Raw genomic sequence first — 21,851 nt, forward strand, 5'->3', positions numbered from 1 at the left:
TGAGGGAAGACATTGGGAAAGAAGATAATGGAGGAATCTGGATAGAATTTTTTTGTATTTTTTACTACATATTTTTTTCATGTATATTTTGGAGATGTACTTTGTCAAGATTTAATATAAGTCCCCTTCCCTTCGCAAAAAAAATTGAGCTTGTTTTGTATGAAAAAGTCTTTAATCAATAATCCTTTTAATGAAAAAAACATGCTTAGACATGGTCGCAAAAGACTTTTTAATCAACGATCACCTATTGATACATAATTTTTGTTACACAAATTCATGACATGAGGTACATATGTAAACAGTGTATCTCTAAACAATACACCTTATCACGTAAATGAGATACTAATAGAGTGACTTGTCCCAAAAAAAAATTAGGTACACTTTTTTTTTCCAACCTTCTTGAAGCATGATTTGATCCGATACGGTCTCAGATCAGGGGCGTAGAGGTGCATGGGTGTACATTACCCGATAATTTGGACAAAATTTCAGTAAGTATGTGGGCTAGATCTTGTTTATTTGAGCCCGAATTAGAGAACTAGGCCTTTGGGCTGGCCTGCTTGCTCAGCTTGCTGGCGCCCAATGCCCTCCTGTAAGCCCTGTTGCTGCACAGCCCGGTAACCGTGGTGGCTGGGTGCACGTCGGCGATGGCGGGCTTTGCTTCCACGCGGAAGCATCACCCGGCCGTAGGCCTAGGCCATAGCAGATATATGGTGATGAAAGATTTACTGAAGTAAAGAATATTGCACATCTTTCAGTCTCATTTGTTGAACAAATAAGCATATCATACATTCATATAAGCTTTCAAAATTAGTGCTGTTGTGCTGCCAGTTGCAGCAGCAAGTGTTGAAAAGGTATTTTTCAGCTTTGAATTTTGTGAAAAACAAGCTAAAAATAGCATGGGGATCAATACCTAAGTTATTGTTTGGTTCATTTTATTGAGTAGTTTTTCTATATGTTGCTGATGAAGACATCTTCTCCATTTCCAAAAGCAGCCTCGTCAAGTTAATTTGTAACTTCTTTATGAGTTGATAGCTTAGTTTCAAATATTGTATGGATATAATAGATTAAAGAAGCATTTGTACTGTACCATGTGCCCTTTAATATTTTTTTCATTAACCTTTATCTTTTTTAAGTTAGCTAATATTTATGTACAATCAATCTTCAATTGCTGCGTCCGCCACTCTCAAGTGCCCCCATTTCACCATTAGTATGACTATATTCATGACCATGAAATTAGCATCGTGTAAAAGTATTTTAAAATGTAAACCCCCTGATGAAGAATTCGTATATGGTCATTACTATGATATCAAAACTCATCCATCAAAAATTGAAGCGTTCTAACCATATGTTGTTTGCGAAGTGCTATTTTACCATTTCAGATCAGCTTCAATATTAGTGGCAAGAGATTAGTTGGATTTCAAAACTAGAGCCATGGAACCGAGAAGGATGATCAATTGGTTCAGAACGCAAACTCGTCTCGTACCGAGTGAACTGAACATCGATCAGACTAGTTCTTCCCATACCGCTGCGTCTCAAACAGCTACCGGAAAGGACGGACACTTCTATCACTGGCCCAAAAAATCTTGGCAGCACCCGCACAAAAATCACTAATCGGCATAAACTTTCGCTTAGTGTAAAGTAGAACAAATAGGAATTCTTACTATTCTATGCCCAGAAGGAACAAACTATCATTGTCACCCTTATATGCACATTTTATTGCTCATAATCTGTAAACTGCCAAGTCTGCAATGGTACTCCATCAGACGGCTGGCAAGAACTTCTCGCCTTCGGCAGTGGATTTTGATTCCTCACCCACCTTCCGGAAAACAAGCTTCTGCTGTGGAAGCTGGCCATTCGATGGCACTGTGACCTGGGTGTCTACCAAGATGCTGTCCTCGTCCTTGAAATCACCTCTGAGGATGCCCTTTGCGAGTTCGTTCTCCACATACTGTTGAATCACCCGCTTCACTGGCCTTGCGCCATAGTTCGGGTCATACCCAAGGCTTCCTAGGAATTCAATTGCTCCAGGTGAGACTTCAAGTTTGATCTTTCGGTCGGCAATCCTCTTTTGTACTCTTGCCAGCTGCATCACAGGAAGAACCAAAGTTCAAACCAAGATAATACAACATATGATCAGTATTCAGTAGAAAGATGAGTATAGTTTTATTTTTGCATCTCATATGGCACCACCAATCTTGGAACATGGTTGTTTTTGCTATCTTATTATTCCAGCTGAGGTATTTGTAGATGCAAAAAGGTATTAAAATTGAACCCTGCAGAAGTACAAAACTTTACCTGTAATTTGACGATGCTGTTGATCTGTTCTCTCTCCAGAGGCTTGAAAACAATGTACTCATCTACACGATTCATGAACTCGGGGCGGAATACTGATCTTGCAGCATCCATAACCCTCTTCTTTATGTTCTCATAGCCTGAATCAGATGATCCGCCTTCGTCGTCCATGTTTAGTATGTACTGCGACCCAACGTTGGACGTCATGATAATGATAGTGTTGGTGAAGCTCACTTTCCGGCCTTGGGAGTCAGTAACCCTACCATCATCCAATATTTGAAGGAAAACATTGAAGACATCTGAATGAGCCTTCTCAATCTCATCAAACAAGACAACAGAATATGGCCTCCGGCGAACAGCCTCTGTTAGCTGACCACCCTCTTCATACCCAACATAACCCGGGGGAGCTCCAATCAATCTTGAGACTGAATGCTTCTCCATGTACTCACTCATGTCAATCCTTACAACAGCTTCCTCAGTGTTAAACATAAAAGCAGCAAGGGCTTTTGCTAGCTCCGTTTTGCCAACTCCTGTAGGTCCCATGAACATGAAACTGGCAATAGGACGGTTCGGGTCAGACAGACCAGCTCTGGATCTCTGAATAGCTTCTGCAACTGCTTTTACGGCAGGGTCCTGACCAACTACACGCTTGTGCAGCTCTTCCTCCAGATACAGCAACTTCTCTCTGTCGGATTGCTTTAGTTTAGAGACTGGAATACCTGTCCACCTGCTCACTATTTCTGCTATATCATCTTGAGTCACCTCTTCTCTTAGCAAGGATTTTCCTGAACTCTGATATTCATCTAGTTCATTCTCTGTTGTTTGAAGCTGGCGCTGCAAGGCATTCAGACTGCCATACTTCAGTTCAGCAGCACGATTGAGATCATACTCACGTTCCGCCTGCTGTATCTCCACATTTACCCTGTCAATCTGTGGCAACAGTAAATGTAAGTCAGTTGTCTGCTCCATTTATCAATCATACAGCAAATCTTTGTGGAGAAGTAATTTTACCTCTTCTTTGATAGATTGAATTTTAGTCATCACTGACTTCTCATGCTCCCACTGCTCAGTCAATTTACGTTGTTTATCCTTCAAGAGTGATAGTTCTGCTTCAAGGCGGGATAGTCTGTCCTTTGAAGCTTTGTCTGTATCATTTGTAAGTGAGAGACGCTCCATCTCAAGCTTCAGGACAGCACGATCGATCTCATCCAGAGCAGTAGGTTTTGATGTTATTTCCATTTTCAACTTGGCAGCTGATTCATCAACCAGATCAATTGCTGCAACAAAGAATAACCTCCTATTAGAAATACCACATCTTGCAGTAGTAATAGCTCAGCAGCATCTAGCAGGGTACAAGCTTAAGAATGGTATTGAGTCAGATAAATCACCTTTGTCAGGCAAGAATCGTCCACTGATATAACGGTCCGAAAGAACAGAGGCAGCCACAAGGGCACTGTCAGATATGCGTACACCATGGTGCAGTTCATATCTCTCTCGTAGTCCCCGTAGTATTGAGATTGTATCTTCAACTGAAGGCTGGTCAACATAAACTTGTTGGAAGCGACGCTCTAGTGCTGGATCTTTCTCAATATATTTGCGGTATTCATCAAGTGTTGTTGCACCAATACAACGTAGCTCTCCTCTCCCAAGCATTGGTTTGAGAAGATTACCAGCATCCATTGCACCATTTGTGGCACCTGGAATACGATGAAAACCTTGATAAATTTCCTAAAATAATGATGGATAAGACTCATGGTTGGAAATAGCCCGCTATAGCCTCGCTATAGCCCGCTAATAGCTTTTTAGGAGATCTACCACTACGCTATACAATATTTGTTCGCTATATCCGCTAAAGGAGGTTTTATGAGATTTAGCCATGCTAAATGTCCGCTAAATAGGTTTTTGTGACACTTAGCAGCGCTAAATGTCAATTGGGTACTGTTGGGTAGTTAAGAGACGTGTTAAGACTCAAATTTTAGGTGTTAGACCAACGATACTTATAATTTGTATGAGATTATTTATTATTTTATCATTCCACTAAATGATTTAACTTTCGCTATAGCCCGCTATAGATTCGCTATAGCTATTCTATAGCTTTTAGAGAAAGTTACCGCTAAACTTCATAGCCCGCTATTTCCAACCTTGATAAGACTAGAAAAGGCATGTAAAAGTTGCCTAGAAGTTGTAGAACCACAAATATTTTGAAAATCATAAAGAAGGCAAAAACAACAAGCATTTTGACATATAAGGAATACACTGTAGTTTGCCCTAGAGCATCTACTTTTTCCAACCTACAAACCTAGTACCCCCATCCCTAGACCAAGGAATAATGGTCTCAAATACTGGGGCTCATAATATTTTTTTGAAAAAACAAATAATGGTAGTATTACCAAATAAAATGATTTCACTTGAAATTAATTAAATGTGAGGCAGAAAAGATCTAAGAATCAAAGAAACAATAGAGCATCCTACATATAGTTACCTGCTCCAACAACTGTGTGAATCTCATCAATAAAAAGAATGGTCTGTCCATCAGAGTCTGTAACTTCTTTGAGAACAGCCTTTAGCCTATCCTCAAATTCTCCACGATATTTTGCACCAGCAATCAAAGCACCCATATCAAGTGCAATGAGCTGTTCAAAAGAAAACAATAGAAAGAATATAGAAAGAAAGTTAACAATGACAGGTTAAATTCTAAAAAATTAGCTACAGAAAGTACAATAGTTTACAGTTTAGATAACACTAATACTTCCAAGATCAGTAGATGGTGCACTCAAACAAACAATAAGTTTCATAAACTAGTATCAAGTTGTTTAGTGATAGTTGAATACTTCTGAAAATGATTAAAACATCTAAAGATACATCGCCAGAAATTGCCCATGATATAAAGGACTCAGTAACTTCCAAGATATTTCAATCTCTACGTAAAATGCATGTACAGAATGAATTTGTTTGTATGCATCAAACATTAAAATAATACCAGTAACTTAAAGGTCAAAGAAATTGAACAAATGGATAGCCTACGTACAAATCACAAATGAATCATTCAAATGTTAGTTGCAACATGAAAAAATTGTCATAATGGCAACTGAAGATCTAATTTTCATATATATATATAGCCAACAAGGGCCACCTCTGTGCAATGTATTCCAGAAACATGTGAAACAAGGTTTTCTGATGTCTATATGACGCAGAACATGAGACATTAATGGATAACTTACTCGACGGTTTGTCAGAGCTTGAGGGACATCTCCTTGTACAATCCTCTGAGCAAGCCTAAACAAGGAACAAAACTCAAGTTAGTGGAACTGTTTCAATACTCGGTGAGATGCTGTGTAAAATGTACTGTTGACCTACCCTTCAGCTATAGCTGTTTTTCCAACACCAGGTTCACCAATCAAAACCGGGTTGTTCTTAGTTCTCCGCGATAAAATCTGTATGCATCTTCGAATTTCATCATCCCTTCCAATAACTGGATCAAGCTTCCCTTGGCGTGCCATAGCTGTCAGGTCCTTTCCATACTTCTCCAAAGCTTCGTACTTGCCCTCAGGATCTATTGAAAATTCATAATTTCAGGTGAAAATTTTCATATCCAGTAGGTATAATATGTCGCTCCTAATTCAGCACATGTTGCATTACTTCCCATGTTACGTCATGCAGGTTACAAGAAAATACATCATGCAATTTTATTGGGGCACAAACAGGGAAACAAATGAGGTCCAAGCATTCTAATGTCAGTGTCGTTATAGCAGGGAGAACAAATCTTATTCTGACACTGTTACAATCTTTTCAAGAATTAAGTCGACACAGAAGGCCCATACCTTGATCAATTACATTTTGCTTCCCTCTGATTGATTCAATGGCTGATTTCAAGGTCTTCGCAGTAATCTGAAAATCCTTGAATAGTTGTTTCCCAAACCGCTTATCTTCGGCAAAGCCAAGGACTAGATGTTCAACTGAGACATATGAATCACCATACTCTTTCTTGAAGTCCCTTGCTCTTTGTATCAGACCTTCCAAGTCCCGCCCCAACATGGAACCAGGATCTTCACCTAATACCTGAATCATTGAACAGAACTTTAAAAAACTCTCACCGGAAGTTTTTTTTTTAGTTTCAAGCAATATATAGTGAGATAAAAAAAATGTTGGTTCAGTGAAGTGAAATAAAATGCATTTTTCATGTTGTGATATACTCTTACTAGTTCATACTAGTCAGCAAGATGTACTGCCCTCTGGAACTGGAAGGTAAACTTCATTTGGGTATAAACATTCTCGAACTGTGTTTAGGATAAACTACCTTAGGCTGTCTCTGGATGAACTTCTCTGTAGCATCAAGAAGCCTTGTGTTGTCGACTCCCGCCTTGGAAAAGATCCTCCGGGCAAGCCCATTCCTTTGCTCCAGCAAGGACTTCATCAGATGTTCAGTCTCCACAATCTGATGTTTACTTTCCTTGGCCACCTCAGGTGATGAGACAATTGATTGCCATGCCATCTCGGTGAACTCTTGTTGTGTAATCTGTTGACGAAGTAGATAACCAAGGTTAGCTGTAGAATTTGCTGGCTCTTCAAAAAAGCATACGTAGTACTATAAAGCTGTCAAAAACACTTGTCTGTAATAGAAATGGGATGCAAATGAATCATTGATTTTCTAAAAAAAAAGTACATACGAAGAATGTGACACCGGAATTGAAAACTGAATATGCCATTATTATTCCAAATGAAAGAAAAGAAAATGGTGCCCAAATCGGACCGAACAGGCAGGCGAGCAAACGGTGTCGTACCCTGCCGTCCCGGCTGGTGGCGTCGCACCGCACGGAGAGAGGCCGCCGGTGGGGCCTCCTCCCAACCACCGGAGCCAGGCCAGCTCCTCCTCTCGCCATCCTGAGCGCCGCCTTGCTCCTCACCGACCCCGCCCTCGCCGCGCCCCACGCCGCGGCGACGACCGGCGTCGGCGCGGCGGCGGCGGCGGGCGCGGACGGGAGGAAGCTGAGGACGTCGGCTGACATCGGTGGCGCGGCGGCCATGGCGGGGCCCTGCGGCGGCGGTAACACACTTCCCCGACGGTTTATCAGAGGGCTCGGAGAGGATCAGTTCGGAGTCTGCAAGACTGGATGGAACTCTGGATTGGGTAGAGGAGTGAACAGATGACTCTATGCGGCGGGCGGAAGGGTATAAATCGGTTTGCGCGGGGCCTTTGGACGAGGAAGGAGACGGAGGTTCTGGGAGATTCAGGTGCGAACCAGGAGGCCGTGGAGACGGCGAGGCGCAAGGAAGATGATGATAGAGGGAGAAGGGGGGGGGGGGGGGGGGGGGGGGCGTGCTGTGCGCGCGCGGCGCCGTCGGATCTCGCGCTGGGCGGCCGGGATCTGCGCCGAGGGCTCGGTGACCGAGTGTCCCGATCCGAGACTCCGAGTTGCTCCAGTCCCGCCCCGCCTGTCCGTGCTCTGGCCCGGCGTGCGCCCTGTTTTATTTGTTGCGTTCCGAAATCCCCAGCAAAAGAATTCACGTTTTTCGCACAAAAAAAGCGTTAATTTCTGCGTTTTCTGGCCACAAAAAAAAAACACTACTGTACTAGATCATTCCTACACTGGTAGTGCTCAGAAGGAAGAGTTAAAGAGTACAGACTTACCCAAAGGAAAACTACGCATAGCATTTTCATGCAGTCTAAAGATTCAGAAAGATAACTGCAGTTTAACAAAGTTCGACAGCATACAACCTATTAGACACCAACTCTTGTTACCGGACAGGTAAATATCACCGTCACTCGTATTATTGTAGCGCATTTTGATGCCACTTGGGGCTTTACAGCCTCATGGTGATTGTTTGCAGAATGAGATCAACAGGCGATGACTGATGGCTTGTCTCAACTTGTACGGTGGACAATAATTACAAAACATAGGAGTACTCATCTTAACTTCAGAGGATATAGCCAGCAAACTGATAGAGGAAGATCACGTACCAGATTGCCATTGGCTTTAGTAGCAAAAGGTGGAAATTGGATGGCTGATGAATTGAATGCCGTTCCATAAAGTTCATCTAGTATGTCAGGCATACATTAAATACAAGTCACCGGGGTGGCATATATAGTAGAAGAGAATGTGAAACCATGCAAAATTGCATAAGATGGATCTTGTAAATTAGACACTAATGGCTGCCTTCAAACTGTGTGCTCGTCATAACTCATGATTAAGGGTAGTTAACAGCCAGCATCCTTCAAATTTTGTACTTGACGCAACTCATGATTGGGTGATTAACTGCAGCAGCAGCTTGCCCGCGATACATCAAAGGGAAATAAAAGGAGAAGCGCCTCGAACATAATACAACACTCTAGCGAGAGCGGAAAAAAAGGGGTGAGGGGCAAAGGGGGAGGAGCTGAAATAGCAACATTTTTTTGCTACTATTCACAATGCTGTCACATGATGGCACAACCGCACCTGAAATCTTTTGCTTTCTTTGCTGCTCTTTTATCTGTTATCAGCACACGGAATACAAATCATATTCAAGGACATGTGACAGAAAGAAGCTACATGGCCTTGCAAAAGGAAGAAAATTACCAGACTGTTTGCCTGAAGTCGGTGCACGGACGACGACATGCATCGTTGTCATCCCAGAGAAGTCACAGATCGGGCTTTTGCATTCTGACAGGGTTTTGTTGTTCTCCAATATCTTCCCAGCATTAATAAGCTTAAGATCGTTCACAGTCCTCGGACCTTTTTCCTTATCTGTTGAGAAGGAATAGTAAAAACACCGCAAACAAGCTTAACAGAATAAGATAACACATGCTGAAAGGAAGTTGAATGCAGTTTGGTGGTGTACAGAGACACAGCACTAGATTGAGTATATTCAAGTTGAAATAGCTAGATGAAGTGAACAGATCCAGCAAGACAAAAGGATAAAATAGCCTACCCAAGCAGCACTAAATTGGGTTCCCCCTATCTACTGTCCAAGAGATGTAATAATAAGAAGGCTAGGATGGGCAGATGGCACTAGAAAATTTTCCTAGAAATTCACTGTCTCGAGAGTATTATCAGATTAGAAGATTGGTAGCATGATCCCTTTGTTCGAAACCCTTATTCAACTAGAACCATGGAACTTTAAATTAGGTTTTGTTTCTGTCACTCCACTCTTCCTTACCATGTAAAAGTATGTCACATAATGGCCAGCTGTCAGATAACTCATTTAAATGGCCACATGAAGTTATGTCAGGTATTTAAAAAGTTTGTTGTTGCCAAGACACCCTGCGGTTCAAATTGGAAGCAGAAGCCACTAAGCATTTGCAGGGAGTAATTTACATATATACAGTGCTTAAGTTGCTGTAATATGTATTAACTGGAGCATCACAGCAATTACCGGTGGTAAGATCACGAGATCTCTAGCACTATTGCCTATGCCTACTATGATGGTTATTCTTCTTAAAACCTGGTGTAACAATCAGTCTTTAGTTTACTCATTAACTAGCATAGATGCACGTGCGACATGCACGTGATTTAAAAACCTAATTAGTCTTTAATTTAAAAATGCATTGAATTATATATTAATTAAATTACTATTGAAATTAAACCTCAAAAATATGTACCATGATAGACGTCACTGCTATCTCGTAGTTTAGGTCAGTTTAGGTCGATACAAACCTATTGCAACAGGAACAAAGCTGAGGTTTAAAGATATAGAAAAATGTTAGTAACTCTATACTTCAGAGGTTAGTAGGAGGTTTTTCAAGATACACTGAATAGTGCTTGCGAATTGGAAAAATTCTTAGGTTAGTTATGCAAGGTTGGATTAGATCTTAAAGTTCTATATCTTTATAGAGGCACATACTAGTGAATTCTGTTTTCGATTTTTGCTAGAGGCCTATTTGCAAACTGACCTTATCCTAAATCAGTTGGACACCCAGAAACGAATGAATCACTCACGGCAAAATCCAACAGAAACGGAAAGGGGAAGAAGAAAAAGAAAAGAGGATAGCATCTCATTTCTACCTCTCATGAAGCAAGTGACCATACGCCATCTCACCATCCGGGCTGGGAGCAAATTTTGGCCTAGACGATGGTGTAGAGGATGATCTCCGCGGGCTCCTACAGTCCGACCCCTGCAGCATCTTCACGGCCGTCGTGGACTCGCCATCTCGCAATTGCGGCCGTCTCCGGTGCCGGTGGCTGTCTGCGGGCAGTGGAGGTGGAACCGCGCCACGCACCCCCATGTCCAGCAGCTCTACATACTTGCCCATCTCCTCCAAATCTCTCTCAATAACACATGTCTCTTCTCCTTGGAAACAATCTCCATGGTTCTCAAGCAAGAAGGTCGGGAGGGGAAGCTAGCTTCGGCAGCCGGCTGGAGCAAGGTTAGGCGACGGACGGTCGCGAGGCTAGAGTTGGTGGTGCTTTTCGTGGGAGGAGGTGTCCTAGGAGTAGGGCGCGGCCATGGGAGGGCGAAGGACGGGGTTGACATGCCTGGGGGCGCCTCGGCAGGACGCGGGCGGCATGGGGCCCCGTGAAGGTCGTGGCCTCCTCCCACACCGTGAAGGTCGCGCGGATGAGGAAAGACCCGCAACGGCGGCATCGAGACCTGAGGTCGTGTAAAGCAGGGGGAGGGAGAGGAAGCAGCGACGGCGGACGGGGTAAGCCAGCCTCTGTTTATGTGGTGGGGTATGCGCGGGCGGGTAAAAAAACATGCGGTGAGAAAAGAAATTACTTTTTGGCAGAAACGCTCTCGAACATGCGATTTCCATAGGTCGGCACCCCCTCCCACCTCCCTCGACCCCGACAGGTGGGTCCAGCGTGAGGGGTATGGCAAACCTAATATGGGTGAGAAACGTTTTCAATTGTTTTCGATCTTTATAGTATAGATTAGCTTGATCTCAAACTATCAGAAACATTTGTGCCTGGCTAGATTGAAGCACTTGTTAGTTATCCAAAGAAAAGTTCTAAATATTGAAGCTGAAACCTAGTAGCCTAGCCTTTAGCCCATAAGCACAACTGACCCTTATTTCTTCAAAAGAAAACAGTAGCAGTTTGGCAAAAGTTGCCATCAATCAAATTGGCCTAACACAGTATCCTTCTAATATGGTGTGGTTTTGTGTTCAATGCTGAGGTTACAACCACCCTCATTCAGCTATGATATTTCATTAAAAAAACCAATGAATACTTGCTACAAGCAGAATTAAAGCTCAGATTCTTATATGACCTTTTCCTTCACTACAATTTGCTCTTGTTTTAAACACCACCCATTCTCCAAGTATTTTTCTAATCAGAAACCATACAAGTAGTTCAATATACAAGATATTCAACCTGTATCAGCTTATCATGATGTCCTTTTGTTTCAAGCAGAGCCTAACCTTAGCCATAAAGGACAACCTTAAAAGAAAACAAGAGTAGGTGGGCAGAATTTGCCACCAATCAAATTAGCCTGACACAATCCTTCTATCATGATTTGGTTCTGTGTTCAAGGCTGAGGTTACAACCACCATTACTCTGGTGCCATATTTCATCAAAGTTGTAGATAATTGCTACAAAGGTAATAAGTCCAAAATACTTGATTCTTATATTATTTATCTCTGAATTTTTTTGTCATTTTAGCCACGATTATAATTGGAAACCATACAAGCAGCTTACTAGACTTGGGAGTTCAACCAGCAGTTTACTAGACTTGGGAGTTCAACCAGCAGCTTATTATGATGTCCTTTTGTTTCAAGTGTATTCAGTATCACAAAAAGTCATGTACAAACTGCTAACACTAGGAGTGGTACAAAAGAGTAGTAAAACATGTGCAAATCAGAAAATTAATTACTAGTTAAGCCAGAATGTATCAGTTCCTTAAGTCAACTGTACTTTCTCAGCTGCCCCGAGGAAATACAGAACTGCTATCCTAGGCACATGGCTTCATACAGTCCTAGGAACTCCTCCCTTCACTTAAAATGTAAGGTCTCCTCCTCTACTTTCTGCAGCTCTAACATTCTCCATTTGTTAAGCTCCTATCGCTGTCACTGTCACTCAAAAGTTAATTTGGATCGATCATTTTGCTGTACCATATACACACGTTACGCAAGAAACAGAAGAGATTAATTTCGATACGAACACATCAGTACATCAAGCAAACATCGAGCACTAAAGGTTCCAGAAATGATAGCGCCAATGTAATGTGATTGGCAGCAAGCTCAACAGATTACTCTGATAAAAGTATACTGGTTCACATTTTGGTGGAGATACAATGCCACAATAATTGGTCCTTGGAACTGACCGCTGCTGATGGCGACGCCACAGTGCAGTACACCTCAAGATTCCAAACTAGATGGTGGGCGTCCCAGGGGTGGAATCCGACCCGAGAAAGCGACGGGCGCGCCAACACCGATCGCACAGCTCCGGCGCCACTCACCGGTGCTAAGAAACTACACGGCGCTGGCATCGCAAGGAAGGGAAAGCGCGTGCGGGGGGGTGGGGAGCTCACCTTTGGGCCACTGGGCGATGATGGTCTCCTTGAGCGTGGCGACGGTGGACGCCGGCGGGAAGCGCCTGGGCCCGATGTCGGTGCCGTCGGGCAGCCGGAACTTGATCTCGAACTGCTCCTGGACGGCGGACATCTCCAGGGACGGGAAGCGCCGCGCCGGAGCGCCCCCAACCAGATGCTGCAGAGAGCCGCGAACACCTCGTACCGTCAACGCGGGAGAAAGGAAAGAAGACGCGCGCGGCGAGGGTTGAGAAGCCGATCGATTCGTTACCGCGGACAGCAGGGGGGCGGACAGAATCGAGGCGCCGCCCCGGGGCGAATCTGACAAGCGCCGCGCAGGGGGTGGAGCGTCGGAATCTCGGTCGGGGCCCGCTTCCTCGGGCCGGGGCGCGGATCAGGAGGCCCGCAGCGGGTGGCAGCGGGGGTGGATCATAGGTGCCGCCGCGTCGACAGGGAGGGAGGAGAGGCAAGGCGGGAGGAGGGGGAGGGGGAGGGACCGAGGAAGACGAGGAGAGGAGCGGCGTCAGTGGAGAGGGTGGCGGGTCAAAAGAGAGGAGAAGAGGGGTCGTCTCGTCTCGCCTGGCGCCTGCCCTGTGTGTGGCCAACCGCGCCGCGCAACCAAGACGGGAAACGGATCAAACGGGAAACGGATGGGATTCGGATTAGCATGAAATCGGATTCGAATAGTATTATTTATCACATTTTAAATTGAATATGGATACGGATTCGGATATTCTCGAATACGAATACAAAACAGATGTCTCGGATTTGAATTCGAATTCGGATATTGACTTGATATATGAGCTAACGTTTAGTTATTTCTTTATTAGTAGTTTTAGTTTATAAAATTTTATACAGGTACAAAATAAAGTATAATAATATAATACAGATATTTAGTTAAAAAAATTATTTATTGTTAATAAATAAATACATAAAAATAAAATTAGAACTAAAATATATTGCAATAAACATATAAATAATTTTATTATATATAAATAAAAAAATATAAAGTAATTTTGAGATAAAATAAGAATATTTAAAAGTAAATTTAATCTTTTTTGTTATATTTTTATTATAAAATTAATAATATGGGTGGTCAGAAATAAAAATAATTTCTTAAATAGTTTTTGAATGAAAACAGATAGGGATAGTGTCGGATATTGTCGAATACGAATATGAAATCGGATAGAGAAAATTAATGAAAATCGAATTCGGATGTATCCACTTTACTACCACATTAAATTCGAATATAGATACAGATATCCATATTAATATTTAAACAGATATAGATATTGGATAATTCGGATATCTGCTATCCGTTTACCATCCTTACGCGCAACGCGAGGATGGAAAGCAAGGCCTTGTTTAGTTACAAAAATCAAAATTCCAAAAAAAATTTCCGGCACCTGCATGGAGACTTAAATCTAGACGAAATAAAAAACGCATTGCGACTGCTGTCTGTAAATGGCGAGACGAATCTAATGAACCTAATTAGGCTGTAATTAGATGCTAGATTGCTACAGTAATACTACAGTAAATAACCTCTAATGACGGATTAATTAGGGTCATTAGATTCGTCTCGCGATTTACAGACGAGTTCTGCAATTATTTTTGTGATTAGTATATGTTTAGTACTTCAAATGTAGAAAGATGCTTTTTCAAAAATTTTACAGAGTGCCCCAAGCCAAGCCAAAGGCAGTGGGCTCATCTCGGCTGCCGAGCCAAGATCGTGGTTTTGTCCTGGATGACGGGAGACCCGCGCGGCCGGGGCGGCAGGGCTGGCCGGCTGGAAGATGCGATGTTGCATCGAGCGCTTCCATCACTCACGGTAGTTATAATTAGTTCTTGTTTAGTTGCAAGGTGTAAAATTTTTGAAAAGAAATTTTTATACATTTAAAGTATTAAATATAAACTAATTACAAAATTAATTACAAAATTTGTCTGTAAATCGCGAGACGAATCCAATTAGTCTAATTAATTCGTCATTAGAGGTTGTTTACTATAGCATTACTGTAGCAATTTTGCGTCTAATTACGGTCTAATTAGATTCATTAGATTCGTCTCGCGATTTACAGGCAAACTGTGCAATGCGTTTTTTATTTCGTCTAGATTTAAGTCTCCATGCACGTGCCGGAATTTTTTTTGGAATTTTGAATTATGCAACTAAACAAGGGCTTAACCGAGAACCAAAAACTAGATTGAAATAACTGAATCAAAATCAAAATAATCAAAATTAAAAAGTCAGTTCTTAGTTTGATTCCAAAAGTCATAGAATCGAAATAACTGGAAAAAAATTGGTTCCTACTCTCGGTTAACCGAATTAACTGAAAGAATCGAATTACATAAAATCTTGCATTTTATAAGAGTATATTTAGTTTATATGTGATGTATCATATATCAATTGCTATTTATTTCTCCTACTGTAATATTATTGTTCTTTTTTCAGTTATTATTCACTAAAATAGATGAAGTATTGTTTAAATTTATTATAGAACATGTATGTTTTTCTTGTTATCTTAGTTTCTGCTAACAAATTTCGATTAGTTCGGTTAGAACGAAACCGAACTGAAATAACCGAGAACCGAAATACTCAGTTCCTGAAATTTCTTAGAACCGATCGGTTTCTATTTTTTAGGAACCGAATTTTTTAAAACCCGAGGAACCGAATTGAATCAAACCGAAGAACCGAATGCCCACCCTGAGCCATCGCCGCTCAGGAATCACCGCTCAAGCTAATGAAAACTTTTAAAAATAAATCTTTCGGTATTATCTTGTCGGTGTTTATTGAGGGGCAAAAATCATTCCAAGATTTCTTTTGGATTGGATTTTGGATTTTTGAAAATCTAGAATTTATACGAATTATAAATCTAAACATTGTATAAAATCTTGAGGTGTCGTTTAGATGTATGAATTCTGTTAGCAGATTTTATGAATACATGTCTCAGTTTGGATGTATGGACTACATTAGCAATTTTTATGAATACATGTTTCATTCATTCCTTCTATGCCCATCATCCACACTGTCTCCACGCTCCTCCTGGGTCAAAAGAGAGGAGAGAGGGGTCGTCTCATCTCATCGAACATGTGAGTGGCTAATAGCACCGCGTGTGCAACTACGCCGCGTAACAAGATGATGGAAAGCAAGCCAAGCCAAAGGCAACAGGCTGGTCGTTTCGGCTACCAAACCAGGACCGTGATTTTATCCTAGGATACTGGGAGATCCTCACGACCACGACCCAAGGGTCAGAGGAGAGGGACCCCGCAACTAGATCGGCAGAGCTAGAAGCTGCGATGTTGCATCGAGCGCGGCCATCACCGCTCAAGCTAATCAAAATCTCAAGAAATGAATCCTTCAATATTATATTGTCAGTGTTTATTGAGCGGGCACAAACAATTTCAAGATCCTATTTGGATTGGACATTGGATTTTGAGAATCTAGAATTTTATATGGAATAAAAAATCTGAATTTTGTATAAAATCTAGAGGTGTTGGTTGGATTTATGGATTCCATTAGCAAGTTTTATGAATACGAGTTTCATCTTCATTCCTTATATGCCCAACATCCACTCTTCTCCACGCTCCTTCCGGGTCAAGAGAGAGGGGAGAGACATCGTCTCGTCTCATCTAGCATGTGTGTGGCCAACCGCATTGTGCCCGCACCGCGCACTAGGAGGATGGAAAAACAAGCCAAGGCAAGAGGTAACGGGCTGGTCATCTCAGCTGTCGAGCTAAGACTAGTTGTGTTTAGATCCGTAAAATAGTAGTAAAAAGAGTCACATCGAACATTGTAGTACACTGTAGCACTTTTCGTTTGTTTGTGATAATTATTGTCCTACCATGACCTAATTAGGCTAAAAAAATTCGTCTCGTCGTGTACATCAAAACTATGCAATTTGTTTTTTTATTTATCTATATTTAATACTTCATGCATGAAGCAAAAAATTTGATGTGATAGGTGAATAGTGAAATTTGGAGAGAGAAATTTTGAAACTAAACACAGCCACTGCGGTTTTGTCCTAGGATGACGTGAGACCCGCACGGTCTGGGCCCAAGGTTAGAGGAATCCATATAAAATCGAATGGAAGTACAAGTATTTCTTATTATAGATCTATGAATAACGAAGTATAAGTATTTTTGAGTTTATTCTGATGATTTATGCTCGTTAAAAGCATTTGTGATTTCATCAATTTTAAGATTTATGAATCCAATCTATACTATAAATGATGAAAGAATTGAAACTCCTTACTAAGATTAAGTGAAAGTGATCGGGTGCTCTAGCCTAAGAGGAGGAGGGGGTGAATTAGGCACTAATAAAAACTTAGACCTATGGCTCCAACTAGTTTGCACAAAACTTAAACTAAAACATGCTATCAATATGTGCAACTAGGTTGTTCTAGTGTAAAACCCCTATCCCAAAAGAGTTTAGCAACCTATAGCCTTTCCTATCAAGAAAATATTCTATGAAAGTAAAGGCATACAAATTACTAGAAAGAAATGCGGAAGCTTAAAGAGCGGGATAGGAGATAGCAAACTCTTGACGCGGGTGTTTATCCCGTGGTTCGGTTAGCCACAAAGGCACACCTACATCCACGTTGTTGTAGCACTCACTAAGAGTATTGCTACTCGGCCACCAAGTCTCTTCCGTGAACACAATCACGGTCACCTTGGCCCCGGGTTCCACTAAGGAGCTTCTCCACAAAGGATGGGGGTCTCCACGTCCCCCGCACAAAGGTGTCGTCGCCGCTCCACACCAAGTCGGAGGGTCGATGACGTTGCCGGCGAGCTCCACGCTCCAAGGTGCCGGCGCACCAACCTCTTGTTTTGGTTCGCTAAAGAACCACAGCACAAAGGCTTAAGGCCTTGCAATCTCACTCACTAAGAGCTAATCCTTTACACAACACTCTCAAAGTGTGCTAAGGGCTAAGGATATGATCTTGATGCTTTTGTATGGCTTGGAGATGTTCTTGGGTGTGTGTGGGATGTCCAGCAACTCCAGCAATCTTCAAATGGCCGGGGTGAGGCGTATATATAGGCCACCAAGTCTTGTAGCCGTTGCTCCAACGGTTAGCTGAAAATCTGCGTACCACCGGAAGAACCGATGCCTCTTGGCAGGGTAGCGTCGGTTCATCCGGTCACTCATAACACGAAGTAGCCGTTGGACTCCTGATGGCTGACGCAGAGACCACCGGTTGAACCGATGCTTTGCACCGATGCCTCACCGGTTCAACCGGTGCTGAAGGAATCTTCTCCTGGACGCTGACGTCATTACACCGGTGGTATGCACCGATGCCCCATCGGTTGAACCGGTGCTGAAGACACTTCTCCTGGGCACCTGACATCGTCTCTGGTACAAAGGACGGCCAATGCACCGATGCCCCTTTTTGATCCGTCGGTTCAACCGGTGCCTATAGGCTGACTTGGCTTCGACTCCCTTCTGCACCAAAGTACCATGGCGTCGGTTCTTCCGACTACCATCGGATGCTCCGATGCCCATGGCGTCGGTTCTTCCGGTGCTACTGACCGAAGAGCTTTCAGGGCGCTGCCCTGAGACCCGCGAGGGGCGGCTCCCCCTCGACCCCCGTCCGCTAACCGGGTAGCGGAACCCCCGTAGGGGCTGCCCTTCGGGCCTTGCTACGCCTATTTTCTCTTTCTCTTTGTCATCACTTGAACCTAAAAGCCTGAGAATGATCATCTTAACAATCATATTAGTCCAAGTGTTGTGTTGTCATTCGATCACCAAAATCACTTGAAATGGCATAAATGGTGCCATGTTCGTTACATTAAGCCCACCTTACTCTTCACAGAGATCCCACTTGTCAGCACGAGAGGTTTGACAGGAGATATGGAGACCCTTGATTTTGACGTTTCTAAATTTTTTTTGCCAAAATGTCAATACTTTTTACACCAAGCACTTTTATTTACTCACCTTTGTACCATTTATTACTTTCTTTGTGTAACCTTAGCATGCATATTATTTTTTCCTAAAATTTATCTATTTACTTTCCTTATTCACTTAGAATTGATTAATTACTTGTGTAATCTTAGCATGTATATTATGTTTTACTAAAATTTCTCTATTTACTTTTCTTATTCACTTAGAATTGATTAATTACTTTCCTTGTGTAACCTTAGCATCCATATTACTTTCCTTGCAGATCGATGCCCAGAACCTGCACATCGATGAGAAGTTGAGTACGTCCAGCACATCAATATGGCCAATGATGATGCTGTTTGGATCCACAGGTAAGTCGTACCATTGGAAAGTGGGGCTTGTAGACTTGTAGTCGACTTAGGAGAAGACATGGTGAGTCAAAAAAGCTAATGACTTTCTGGAGAGGGAAGAATGACAGGTGTGTGGAATTTCTCTAAATATATACATGACTTTGCACGGTAGAGATGTAATCACATGATGCTTTTCTATAGAAGAAGATTATATAAATCACTATATATCGAATCAAATTAAGTAGCTCTCAATTAAAAATATTTACATTATGGATACTATTATAGATGGAAATCAGTCGTGTATTCTCTGATTAAATGAAATAAATATTGTATGATTATATATATGGCATGGTTGTGAAATAAAAAATACATGTCTTGTGGGACAAACTATCAGCCCTGCTTTTTGTTGCACCCAAATCTAATTTCTTCCTAAATTGTTGCTCCTATTATTTGGTAATTAGTATCAATCAATCAATCAATCGATCAGTCAATTAGCCTCTGCACCTCCACCGCCGTCTCCTCCACCCGCCCCCTCGCCCGCCGTAGCGCGGCTCGCGCCTCCCACTCCCGCTCCTGTCCCCATCCCCCGCCACTCCCCTACCCCTTCCTTCCCATTCTTTCCACATCTCACCGGTGCATAGGGGAAGGCGATGGGAGCCGTCCTCGGGGTCTTCCTCGCCGTCCCCGAAGTAGACGCCCGCCGTGCCACGCCACGCAACACCTCCTGCTCCGCGTCCTCAAACGCGCGAAGTGTCCCCGCTCCAAGGAAGAGCGCCGCGGCCTCCCTCCTCTGCTCGCGGCTGTGGGAGGCACACGTGGCGTGGAGGCCGATGGCGGTGGTGTCGGCGCAGGCGCCGCAGCTATTCCAGGGCCCATCGCCGGGGTTGTGGCCGTCGTGGAGGTGGCAAGGGCAGCCGCCCTAGGCCGGCTGCTGGGCTGCGGCGTCACGATACCGTCTCCACTGACGCCACCGTAGAAGTAGCATCAAGACCACGTCTTGGAGTCCAGACTCGGCAACGGCGAGCAGGACCAGCACGTTGGCCCCCGAATCCAAGGTTTTTCATTGAATTTCTTCTTATTTTACTGATTCGTATTGATTATTGTTGTAATTATCTCTTGTTCTTTCTTTTGTTGTCCATAGTTTGTTCTGGTGACTCGCTAGGGTTTATCCAATTGCATAATCCATCAAGGACAGTGAACGCGGCTAGCGGCAGCGCTTGATTTCGGTCTAGATTTGTCGGCTCCCAATCTTTTCTCCATTTGATCCATCGCTGATTTGGGTTTTTATAAATATAAAATTTTGTTAGGGTTTAATTTTTTAAAACACGTGCCTGTGGTACGTGCATCTCCACTAGTCTTTTAGATGTGCCATACAGATTGGTGTGGATTTGTGCATTCGTAAGAGTGGGTGCGTGAGCGCGCCCTCACGTGGGTGTGCGCACACACTGTACTCTGTTTTTTAAAATATTTTTCACCAACTGTTAAAGCACAAACTGCTTAAAAAGTGGATAAGAGCATCTCCAGCAGTCTCCCAATAATTCCTTCCCACTAACTAGTATTGGGAGATGTCCTAATAACAGTTTTAGGATTATCGGGAGAGTTGCTTTTGCAGTCTCCCAATAACCTTCTCCTAATCGAACTATCTTATTGGGAGAGTCACAACTCCCCCTTTATTTAGGGAGAGGTGAGGTGAATTATTGGGATGTCCCAATAACTATTGGGAAAAGGAAAAGGTTTTGGGAGACTGCTGGAGCACTAGTTTCCTATCTACTCTCCCAATACGGTGGTTGGATTGGGAATTGGGAGACTGCTGGAGATGCTCTAAGATGTTTAAGTTTATGAAAAATGACCAGGGGGAGGTAGCAAAGAAAATGACTTATTTATCCACCAATTTGCATTAACACTTATATTTAATCCTCCTGCCGAAGTAACTTATGCTATAACGCCCTTATACTATTTTCCCGCAAGAGCGCACCCTCTATCTTACATCTCTCTTTTTTCCCCTACACATCACCTGAATTTACACCCGTCTGATCCTAAATATAAGTTTATTTAGCTTTATCATAAGTCAAGCTTTTTTAGCTTTGATCATCAATAATAAAAGGTTATAGATTCATGGATTGATAGCATAATGCTGATGTTACTAAATTTGTCATGGTACATACTTTCAACTATGTAACACTCTTTATTTAAATAATATATGCGTATAGATACTATCGGTTTTAAAGTACATTGTTGATGCCGTCGATGTCTTAATAAATTTAGATTTGAAATCAAAAGAGGACAAGGTAGTATATAAGATGCTCTCTAAAACCGAATATGCTATATATCGCATATGCTGCAAATTCCACATCTATCATCCTGATGAAGCACGCCCGCTGTTGGGCTATATTAGCATATTCGGCCCAATCGATCTACACTCGCCCGCTGCGGTTTTTTTATTTTTTTATTTTTATATTTTCGTTTTTTACAAAAATATATTTTCGATTTGGAAATTTACAGGAATATACCCGGCCGCTGGGCGACCGGCTCTCCCACTCTTATATAAGGGTTGGCTGGTCCCCCACCCCTCATTTGCATCACTAAAATTCCAGAAACCAAGAAAAAAGAGAGAGAGGAAGGGAGAGAGGCGAAGCCCTGCCGGATTTTCGAGCCGGCGACTGCAGGTAACCAAAATTCTTCTATGCTTTACAAATAGCATGATTGTGTGTCCAGATATATCGAGCAATTATTTTTGTTGTAATTATTTTTGTTGTAATTATTTTTGTTGAAACAATAGATTAGCAATCAATTTAATATCATGATTATGTGTCCAGATTTGTCGAGCAAGCTTCGTTTTAAAGTTCATTATGGTGACGGATATATTTCTCATGATGTGTATGGAGTAGATCTAT

At 42.5% G+C, this 21,851-nt stretch overlaps 2 protein-coding genes across 2 annotated transcripts; both read right to left on the reverse strand.

Moving 5' to 3' along the window:
* Nucleotides 1-1,583: 1,583 nt before the first annotated feature.
* On the reverse strand, nucleotides 1,584-7,542 carry LOC120688205 (chaperone protein ClpB2, chloroplastic-like). The gene is made up of 10 exons (XM_039970397.1): nucleotides 7,074-7,542; nucleotides 6,590-6,808; nucleotides 6,114-6,351; nucleotides 5,650-5,845; nucleotides 5,514-5,568; nucleotides 4,775-4,925; nucleotides 3,681-3,989; nucleotides 3,304-3,569; nucleotides 2,296-3,222; nucleotides 1,584-2,083 (listed from the first exon to the last, which is right to left on the reverse strand). The coding sequence occupies exons 1-10, from the start codon at nucleotides 7,314-7,316 to the stop codon at nucleotides 1,760-1,762; spliced, it is 2,928 nt and encodes a 975-aa protein (XP_039826331.1). The 5' UTR covers nucleotides 7,317-7,542; the 3' UTR covers nucleotides 1,584-1,759.
* A 737-nt stretch (nucleotides 7,543-8,279) lies between these two features.
* Nucleotides 8,280-13,315, reverse strand: LOC120688208 (membrane-anchored ubiquitin-fold protein 1). The gene is made up of 4 exons (XM_039970399.1): nucleotides 13,007-13,315; nucleotides 12,736-12,913; nucleotides 8,847-9,014; nucleotides 8,280-8,760 (listed from the first exon to the last, which is right to left on the reverse strand). Exons 2-4 carry the CDS (start codon nucleotides 12,866-12,868, stop codon nucleotides 8,705-8,707), a joined length of 357 nt encoding a protein of 118 aa, XP_039826333.1. The 5' UTR covers nucleotides 12,869-12,913; nucleotides 13,007-13,315; the 3' UTR covers nucleotides 8,280-8,704.
* Between the last annotated feature and the right edge of the window lie 8,536 nt (nucleotides 13,316-21,851).

Source organism: Panicum virgatum, chromosome 9N (assembly GCF_016808335.1).
Source record: "Panicum virgatum strain AP13 chromosome 9N, P.virgatum_v5, whole genome shotgun sequence".
Classification (NCBI taxonomy): domain Eukaryota; kingdom Viridiplantae; phylum Streptophyta; class Magnoliopsida; order Poales; family Poaceae; genus Panicum; species Panicum virgatum.

Coding starts and splice junctions, on each gene's coding strand:
- LOC120688205 (XM_039970397.1), bottom strand. CDS start 7,316: ATGGCCGCCGCGCCACCGATGTCAGCCGACGTCCTCAGCTTCCTCCCG. Junction 3,223..3,303: donor TTCAATCTATCAAAGAAGAG/GTAAAATTACTT, acceptor CTGTTGCCACAG/ATTGACAGGGTAAATGTGGA. Junction 2,084..2,295: donor ACAGCATCGTCAAATTACAG/GTAAAGTTTTGT, acceptor CCTGTGATGCAG/CTGGCAAGAGTACAAAAGAG.
- LOC120688208 (XM_039970399.1), bottom strand. CDS start 12,868: ATGTCCGCCGTCCAGGAGCAGTTCGAGATCAAGTTCCGGCTGCCCGAC. Junction 9,015..12,735: donor CATCGCCCAGTGGCCCAAAG/GTGAGCTCCCCA, acceptor CCTTCTCAACAG/ATAAGGAAAAAGGTCCGAGG. Junction 8,761..8,846: donor GACTTCAGGCAAACAGTCTG/GTAATTTTCTTC, acceptor TGCTGATAACAG/ATAAAAGAGCAGCAAAGAAA.